Source organism: Seriola dumerili, unplaced genomic scaffold, assembly GCF_002260705.1.
Source record: "Seriola dumerili isolate Sdu_G_001 unplaced genomic scaffold, Sdu_1.0 BDQW01000011.1, whole genome shotgun sequence".
Lineage (NCBI taxonomy): Eukaryota > Metazoa > Chordata > Actinopteri > Carangiformes > Carangidae > Seriola > Seriola dumerili.
The window spans coordinates 5,544,965-5,554,906 of NW_019174266.1; the positions used below are offsets into that span (position 1 = coordinate 5,544,965).

General features: G+C 37.5%; 1 protein-coding gene across 1 annotated transcript; it reads left to right on the forward strand.

Annotated features, from left to right (window-relative positions):
- Positions 1-3,053: 3,053 nt before the first annotated feature.
- On the forward strand, positions 3,054-8,605 carry LOC111224111 (40S ribosomal protein S17-like). Its single transcript, XM_022748515.1, has 5 exons — positions 3,054-3,137; positions 4,146-4,297; positions 7,014-7,119; positions 7,411-7,476; positions 8,481-8,605. The coding sequence occupies exons 1-5, from the start codon at positions 3,135-3,137 to the stop codon at positions 8,556-8,558; spliced, it is 405 nt and encodes a 134-aa protein (XP_022604236.1). The 5' UTR covers positions 3,054-3,134; the 3' UTR covers positions 8,559-8,605.
- Positions 8,606-9,942: the final 1,337 nt, after the last annotated feature.

Sequence of the window (9,942 nt, forward strand, 5' to 3'; positions counted from 1 at the left end):
TAACAAAATAAAAAAATAGAAAAGAAAAAAAAAAGTTCGAAACCATGACTGCACTACATTTGTTGACCCCAGCTTTCCCTGACAAGACCCTGCCTTCTTAATACTGTACTTTAAACGTGCTTATTACTTTAATTGTAGCTGCCTCGTGTGCTAGGCCTTCCCTATAGGGTGCAGGGAATACACTTTAAATTGATTTTTATCCCCGCCCAGTCCCCTTTTTGTGCCATGACACCTTCCTCCTGCCCCTTTCCTCTCTGCGTGCGCGCACACACACACACACACACACACACACACACACACACTCACACTCTCTCTCTCTCTCTCATACACTCATACTCATGCGAGTCCTAGATGAATCAACTCTCAGTGGGGTGTTAGATTTGCCGTTTTGTGGACCTGCTCCATCATCTTTAGAAATACGATGTTGTAGATGTTGCAAACTATCTCAATGAATCAGTATGTAAACCTGCTTGTTGCGTGTATTTACACTGTATAGCTTTTGGTTTATTCTTACCCCTGACATGTCAGTTACTCCAGGGTCTAAGTTATTGTGTTATTGAAAGTACTTGAATATGAAAATCTATGGGACCTTTTCTGTTTGTTTTTGTTGGTTTTTTTTAATTATTATTATTTTCTTGGTCTTTATCTTATTAATTCCACAAATAGGATTTGAGGGGAATGGTGGGAAAACAGGCTATTTGAATGACAGGTATTCATTTCTTCGAGATGTCTTAGTGCCTCTGGAGGGTGTTGGACAGGTGAAGTTTGTCAGACTCACCTGTGGAGCGCAGTGCTAGCTGATGTGAAGGCTTGGGTCATTAACTTTACCCAGGAGAGGTGCAGTTTGATGCTGGTGTGGAGGTTAAAATCACTGTTTTGTCTTTGTGAAACATTCATTGTAATGTATTTTTATCTGGTGAGGGTGAACCCCACCCACCCACCCAAAGCCTGTGACATCTGCTGCCTGTGATCTGTGATTCTCCCCACAAAGCATCAGCGGCACCTGGAGTGTTGTGTCCCAGCTACCGGAGAGAAGTTGAAAGTATTCCTGTGTAGTGAGATGGATATCAAGACTATACAGCCTTCAGTGTTTCCCCCCCTGAATTCCTCGAGTGCCATTCCTGAGACTACTACTTTACTAGCCCATGCCTTTTACCTGTGCCAGAAAAATATGAAGTTGAATGTTTTTTGACCATTGCATTCCACCTTGTGTCCTTGACGTGTCCACTGTCATTTTTGAAAAATCGCAGCGCAACATGGCTCAATTCAGTACCAGGAAGTGTTGGAGTGTGTCAGTAAAAGTGTTTTATTTTTTGAATCGTTTCTGTTGAGTTGTTAATTTCTTTTATGTCGTAACTTAAAAGAAACCGACCAAGTTAATTATTTCAGAGTTGAATTTGTGACTGGTCGTCCTTGCAACATTTGCTTTATTCCTCAAACTGTGGGTGGCCTCACTCTTAAGCTCACGGCTGAAATGGTAGATATAGACATATTACTCTGATGTATTTACTTTTTAATCTCTGGGCCTCATACAGAGCGATATAGGAGAGCTCTGTATGATTTGTATGTGCATGGCTTATCTGGAGACGACAGCGAGCGGTCTCTCTCTCCGGTGAATTTTCTCTCCTGTAGGGCTCATATGCTGTTGGGTCACTGAGACGTTATGGCTTCCAGTCTTCATGTAAAATAAATAACTTTTTCATGTCTTCTCACAGCACATTCCATTTCAGTTCCCTTTATTTCTCATACGGTTCACTTCAGACTTGTGTTAATGGCTTTGGATGTGTGTAACTCATTCCTGTGTGTCAAAGCTGTGTAAATCAAAGCAAAGGACAGTTAGAGTGTGAATGAATGGCTTAGGTCTTTTTGGGTTCTCTGGCACTTTTTCCTTGTTGCTGTACTGTAGAATTGTCTTCGATTTACTGTATATTTTTCTTTGAGGGAGAGGTTTAGGGTGACATTTACTGCAATATTGTGATGATTATTTGAAAATTGTAAATTGTACAGTGTTCACAATTGTAGTCTTTGTTTCTTTTCATTTGGGATTCCATATAAAAGATGTATTCTTTGATTTTTTTTTTTTTTTTTTTTTCCTCTCAGACTGTGGAAAATCAAATTGTACAGCTCCAAGAGTTTATCCTCCCCTCAGCATTGTCTTTTTTTCAGAGCTATGATTAAGAGAAATCTTAAATCTGTAAATAAATATTATTGTGTTGAAATATGAATGTCACTTCAAAAATGTATTTGAATGAGTTAGTCAAGGGCTTCAAGAATGAAGGACCCATGTTTCTTCTTTTTATGGTTTCATATTTTTAATTTGCAGAAAGGTAAAGGTCCTTTTTATCTGAGATGCCTGTTTTTTTTTCCCTCCTTGAATTCATATAATACAATGTGTCACACATGAACCTTATAAAATCACTTTTTATTCCCTCCACACCTAAAGGGAAACTCCAGTTTGCACCCTTTTTTATGTAAAATAAAAGATCTCTCCACCTTGTGGGAATGTCCTTTGTGAAGTTATTTGTACCAATTTCTCCTGATACTTGATATCTTGGTGTTAGATCTCATATTGAAGATCTGGGCAATTTGGTCTGAAAATAACTAAAATATTCAAGGAGATTATTTTATTTTATTTTATGGTTTTTCCAGTGTAGGGACATTTCCAAAATTCACCTTTCAAGCTTTCAAACATTTCATTTACTGCCATATACAAAGAAAAGCAGCAAATACTCACATTTGAGAAGCTGGGACCAGAGAGTGTTTTTTTCTTGAGGAAGGACTGAAATGATGAATCAATTATCAAAATAGTTGAGGAATTTTCTTTCCATCGACTGATCAATTAATAGACTAATTGTTGCAGCTCTAAATATAAATAACTAAATAATACTGATAGACTTTGGTTTAAGGCTTGGATGCACTTCAAAATAACCTCTTTAAATATACTTAAATAAAATAATGACTGACTTTGAGTAAATAGTGAAATATTGTTCCCTCCATATTTTCCTTCACATGCAGTTCTCTCCCCCCACCGCTAGCCGGCGCTGTTGGCCAGGTGTGGTGTGATCGAGCAGCCTGAAAACTATAAACTTCCTGTATGACCCTCCGGTGCCTCTCTTCCACTGGTCCCAGCCAACATGGTGGGTACACTGAGAAACATTTCACTTCACCAGCCCTCACAATCCTCTTTAATCCTCACTGTTTGTCTGTCCACCAAGCGGCTACAAGCATCAGTCCGCACACAAACGGCACAAAGATTTCTTAACGCTAGATATCGAGGCGGTTTATAGGAGTTAGATATATGTAAACACAGGCTAAATGTTACCGTTTTACTGTGGCAGTTAACCGGCCAGTAGTCGGTTAAACTCAGCCAGAACAACGCCGGTACTCGTGTAGTACTACACATAATCAGTTGGCCCGGGTCGGTTTACGCTAATATCCACTCTTTAAATCTTATTAGACTTGGTTGCCGAAAGTTTCAGCTGAAAACTGATTTCGTAAAGATTCGCTTCTATCAGTTTTCACCGTCGTTATCTGGCTAATGTTTCATTTGATATCAGGACAAATCTTACAGTCATTTCAAGATTTTATACGTGGAATTAGCCTGAAATTGTGTAAATTGTATTTTGCCTCCGCATTTCACCATAACTTTATTTTTTACAGGGCACGCAAATGTTAATATCCGACGTTATTTGTGTTTTGATCTTCTGCTCCCAAATTAGCTCCCGTTAAGTGGAAAGGACACTTAGCAATAAACAAAAGAAAAGGATTTGACAAATATGAGACTGTTTTCAACATTTTACAACCTTGTTAATGTAGTCCAACTCTGACATGTCTATCAGTATAATGGGTATTGTTATACACCCAGTCTGATTTGTGAGGGGGGGCTGTTGATATTTACTGTAGATGGAGTGAGTGATGTCTCTGCCGGAGGTGTTGTCAAAAAAGGATTAGAAATCAGTCTCTGATTGATTTCTAAAATACTATCCTAGCTTAAATGTTTCCAGTCTGACCAATGATGCAGTCCAGTGTAATGAACATCAACTATACAACTTCATGTGTGATTTTCCTCCACACTTCACACCCTTTATTATTGTATTTATTATTTATTATTGTAAAACTGAATTGTCTGTTTGGCCTCTCTTCAGGGTCGCGTCAGGACCAAGACCGTCAAGAAGGCCGCCAGGGTCATCATTGAGAAATACTACACACGTCTGGGCAATGACTTCCACACCAACAAGAGGGTGTGCGAGGAGATCGCCATCATCCCCAGCAAGCCTCTGCGCAACAAAATTGCCGGGTAAGTGGAATTTCAGCTTTTATCAGGTGCAGATGACTTGTCTGTTCGTCTGTTGAAGCTTGGGTCATCTTTTGAGTTCCTTTCAGATTTGATGAAGATATGAAGCTGTTCTTCAGCAGCAGTGATTGTCTGAAGGAAGTTTTTGATCAAGTTTATCTAGTTACTCCCATTACGTTGATGTGGATTCACTAAAAACGTGTCTGATTTGTCACAGGAGTGGAAAGTAGTTATGCTTGCTGTTGCCTGATCGATTTGTCAATTGACAGAAAAGTAACTGACGACTATTTTGAAAATCGATTAATCGTTTGTCTTTTTTCAAGTAAAAACTTTGTGGATGTGGTTGGTTGTAGCGGTTTGTTGTACATGAGAGTATGATGAATAACAGGGTATTACAGGATGTCACCTTGGACTGGCCAATAATAACTGGCATTTTATCATTACATGCCACCCTAGATCACAGCTTAATTATCCTGAAAGGTCAAACATACGTTTTTAATAGTCACAGATAATTGTTTAACAAAATGGCTTCTTATAAATTCTGATTGAAGTATGTTACTGGTTGTGGTTGTACTTGTTGTACCTATTTTATTTATTTTTTACGGACTTGTCAGTCCTATCAGTATCTCTAAGGAAGACCCCACTTATGTCTCTCACAGTAATGAGAAACATCAGAGGAAAGAGTAAGAGGTCTTGAGTCTATTTGACCTGGCCTTCATCAGATAGAGTCTGAAAGATGACCACAAAGTGTCATGGTTGATACAAACATGCCTCTTATCTTTATGCACATTGGCTGTCATGCATTCATGGCCCTGCAAGACTTTTGTAATTGTGATAAGTCAAGTCTTAGAACAACAGGACTGAAAATGTGTGCTGCACCATATTGTTTGTTGTAGGTCTTAACAGCCTTGTTACTGATGCTTGTGCTTGATGATGTTAACATTACTGATGTTGACGTTAAAAAGATGAGCAGTAAACTAACTGTTCTGCTCAATCTGTTAATGATCTCAATTCAAGATAGAGCTCAGTTTTCATGTCAGAATATTTCCTTACATAAATCATATGATCAGTGTGAATGGAAACATGGTGATTGATATCTGTCTGAATGTTACATTCCTGTAGATGAATCTCTCTCACGTTTTGCAATCCAGACGTTCGTCCTCGTATGTCGGCTGTCAGAATGAGACCACGTTCTCTTTGCTGCAGTCCTGAGCCTTTAAGATTGATGTCAGAAGAAAGACTCCTAATCCACCGTTAATGTGTGTGGTCAGTGGATGTGAGCAGAGTGAGCAAGCAGGCAGCATGTTCCCTCAGAGACACCACTGCTGTAGTTTCCTGCAGCTGTTCATCTAAATCAAACATTTAGACCACTTTTAATGGAGTTCTTTTAATGGAAGCTTTTTGTTTAGAATCTGCAATTAATCAGAGTTGGTGCTGTAGAAACAGGTGCTGGCCTCTTGTTTTGTTGTGTTACAGTCAGTGTGCGGCAGCTATTTGTGCTTTGATGAAAGTGTTGTTACAGCTCCCACCTACGTGTGGACCAGACTTGAACACCACATCGTACTCTCTGTAGATAGCTGCAGGTCAGTCCTGTATATACTCAGCAGATGTTAAATACAGAGCAGGTTGACTGTGTGTTGTTTAGTAACTCAAACTGTGGTCACCACAAAATGATTGTTGTTACGTAGTTAGTTGATTTTCTTTGTAGGCCGTCAGTTGGAAAATATAATTTGTGGTTACTTAATGAAAGTTTTCCTGTTTATAGTCTTCATTTGTATCATATCAACATTTATATATAACATTGTACTTGTAAACACCCATTTTCAGCTCTGCCCCTCTGTCTTCATAAATAATACAAACAATAATTTGCAGTAGAGTACAGGTTATGATTGTATTTTAATTGTAATTGCATTATGAACTTGAAAGCAGTTGCGGAATAACCACTGACAATTAGGTTTAGTGGCACAACGCCTCAAATTACAGCTGCAACACATTCTTAACTGTTTTGAATATTGCTGAATTTAAATTTTTTTATCTTTCATTTGGACTGAATTGTCAGAAATGTTGACAGATGTTACCAAAGTGATCTCTTAAAATTGTAAAGAAAACTATTAAATTCACTGTTAAATTACTGTATTTTCCGCACTATAGGGCGCACTGGATTATAAGGCGCACTGTCAATGAATGGTCTATTTTCAAACTTTTTTCATATATAAAGCGCACCGGACTATAAGGCGCATTAAGCGAAACAAAACAGTCAGATAAGTCAGTCAGTCAAACTTTATTAAACACGTTCACAATAACTCTTAACATTGTTCAAATGTTAATGAGCGTGTTAATGTTAATAACTCCCAACCTTGTTCAGTTGTAACACGTAAAGAAAACAGTCTGTTCTACTGCGTGACTGATAGCCTTGAGTTTGAAGTCCGCGTCGTAAGCGTGTCTCTTGACAGGTGCCATTTTGGGGTCTTTATACACACACATTGTAATATTATGGTGAAGCACATGTATTACTCCGCAACGCTCCTGACCACGGTAGCCATAACAACCAGAATTAATCCATATATAAGGCGCTCCGTCGTTTTTTGAGAAAATTAAAGGCTTTTAAGTGCGCCTTATAGTGCGGAAAATACGGTATATGAAACTGAGAAAATGCATTTTACTAATGAGTTGGTTCTTAAACTCATATAATAACCATGTTTTCCTGCTTGCGTCTCAGGTATGTGACACACCTGATGAAGCGTATCCAGCGTGGTCCAGTCAGAGGAATCTCTATCAAGCTGCAGGAGGAGGAGAGAGAGAGGAGGGACAACTACGTCCCAGAGGTCTGTTCACACTTTGTCTTATCTGTGTTTCATGAGACAGCACAGCTGTTGCGCTGATTTGGAAACTCACATCTCACAGTTTCTCTAAGTGCTTTGGTGGTTTGGCTTGATAATGATTTTTTTTCTAAGGCTGCAGATGCAGGTTTGATGAATCATTTTGCTGAGCAGCTTTGGTGTAACCTACAAAGAAAGACTTAACACCTTTTTAACTTGCAGACTGTTTTTCTGAAAGGTATAAAAGACACAGTCCAGACAGTTAATTTGTTTATTTATGTTTATTTCTTCCTCTAGATTTCTGCTTTGGACCAGGAGCTCATCGAGGTGGATCCAGACACAAAGGAAATGCTGAAGATGCTGGTCAGTGTAAAATACATTTTGAAGCTGATTAATGTCTCACTGCTCACACTCAGTGAAGAACTTTTGATCTGTTACGTTGGTACTTTCTTTAGTTTCAGTCATTAGAAGTTTCTCTCATACAAATTCTTTCAGAGTAATCTGTTTAGACTTGTTGACATTTCTCATAGCAGAAATTCTGACTTGTATCACAAAGTAAATTTATTGAACACATTTAAAAACAAATGTAGACCAAAGTGCTTTCCAGGAATATGACAGGTACATTCAGATAAAAAAAAGAATTATCACATTAATGATGGCTCTTCACTGTAGGTTCCTCAGTGAGCCACTTTGCACACCAGTGATTATCTGCCGGATAACACTAACAATGAAGACATGACTGTTATGAGTTGCACCTGTGTTTGACAAGGGAAAATGTCCACTGTTAGAAAAGCCCATCACATGACTGTGCTAAGAACATTTTTTTCTATATTACAAAACTTATCATTTTGGACTGCACATAGGTGTTGTCAAAGTCAGCAGTCTGGTTTTTCAGACAGCATGTAGATAAACTGTGACAAAGCCTTTTTTAAATAACAGGTTTGCATAAAACGTAGCAACTAACAATGATTCTCTCATTTAATCACTCATCAGAAAATTGTTACAAATGTTCGTTTCAGTTACCTATAGCCCAAGGTGATGGTATCCAATGTGACAATTGACAAGTTGGTTAGTCTATGAAACATCAAAAAGTTGTCAATCAATTGATAATAAAAAAAAACTTTAGTTGCAGCCATAGATGCTTGGCCTTTCTGGGTGAAAACTGATTGATACAATTAATCGATTATCAGAATAGTTGATTTATTTTATGTTGGTCAATTAATTGTTGTAGTTCTAATGACAGGGTTTATCAAAGCAATGCTCCAGACTTCCTCACACAGAAATAAATAAACGTGTAATTCGCTGCATGTTATGACTAATATTCGTTTGTTTATCTAAATCCTGACGACTCTCTCTTCCTCTTGTAGGATTTCGGTGGCCTGTCCAACCTTCAAGTCACTCAGCCAACTATCGGAATGAACTTCAAAACACCACGAGGACTGTAGAATCATGTGTATTAATGCTCTGAATAAAGAGACATAATTATTCACAAGAATGGTCCCTTTTCTTTTTTTAGCCAGAAGGTGACGATTAATGATCTTTGCTTAACTATAATGAAGAGTAGCATGGATAATATCCTCAGTGGGGAAAGTAACTTGAGTATGTTCACAATTACTGTACTGAATTGCAATTTTGAGGTACCTTGAGTATTTTTAAGCAGCTTCAAACTTGAATGCCACAACATTAACCTGTCAGATCTAGTCTCTAGTTACATTTCAGATTAAGACTTCACATTATAATCTGAAATACAATACAGTGTTAATGGTTAACAAAAATTTTGTCTCATGACCCCTACAGATTTCTGAGTACCACTGCACACCCTTTACATTTTTGAGATTACATACACAGCAAAGCAGAGTGTCAGACTGATGGAAGTTATTAAAACAACAGGAAAATAGTATTCTCACTTCTTGGTGATAGCCAGTAGTGATTTACTCTCTTGCTGAAATAGCGAATTGGAACATTGGCTTTAGATTTGAACTAATTTCAGATATAACTGGCTATTTATTCAGTTTGTTAATGAAAGAGTATTTGGAACTAGTCTGTTGCAGGGAACCATGGAATAATTTACATTTAAAGCATACATTGATTAAAGAAAAGTAATTTTATCAATAACAATCCTGTGCTCTGACTGTTGCTTTGCTTTAGGTAAGACTTAAAATTTGTGATCACTAAAACTGCAAAAACAGGAAACAATGAATTGTGACAGGAATATGATAGTGAATGGAGTTAGAATCAGTTTCATAAATTGTTAAAAATGTAATTTGTTGCTGGGGAGACGGACAACTGGACTACTCTGCTCAACATGCTGCCACTGTGACCCGAACTTGGACACTTTCATGAGAAACATAAGGAAATAATTAATTGGTAAATTGAATAATTTTGTTTTCCTTTAACTTAATGAATGCATGCTATAAATGGAAAAGTAATCATTTAATGAAAGAATTTGAGATGAATCAATCGAAGTGTTAAATGATAACTTCAAGTGTTCAATTATTACTCTTCAGGCTCCAGACAGGAATTCTGCTGGACTTTTTATGCCTTACTATACTATGATGTTCTTATGAGTTACTAGACTATGACGTTTTTCTGACTTTTTTATGACTTGCTATACTATGACTTTTTCATGACTTTTCATGCCTTACTATACTATGACTTAAATGACTTTTTATGCCTTACTATACTATGACTTTTTATGCCCTACTATACTATGACTTTTTCATGACTTTTTATGCCTTACTATACTATGACTTTTTCATGACTTTTTATGCCTTACTATACTATGACTTTTTTATGACTTTTTATGCCCTACTATACTATGACTTTTTT

Bases quoted from the DNA above. Each gene is read 5' to 3' on its own strand.
- LOC111224111 (XM_022748515.1), top strand. The intron at 7,120-7,410 runs GTCTGTTCACAC...TTCTTCCTCTAG, and splicing joins GGGACAACTACGTCCCAGAG to ATTTCTGCTTTGGACCAGGA. The intron at 7,477-8,480 runs GTCAGTGTAAAA...TTCCTCTTGTAG, and splicing joins AGGAAATGCTGAAGATGCTG to GATTTCGGTGGCCTGTCCAA.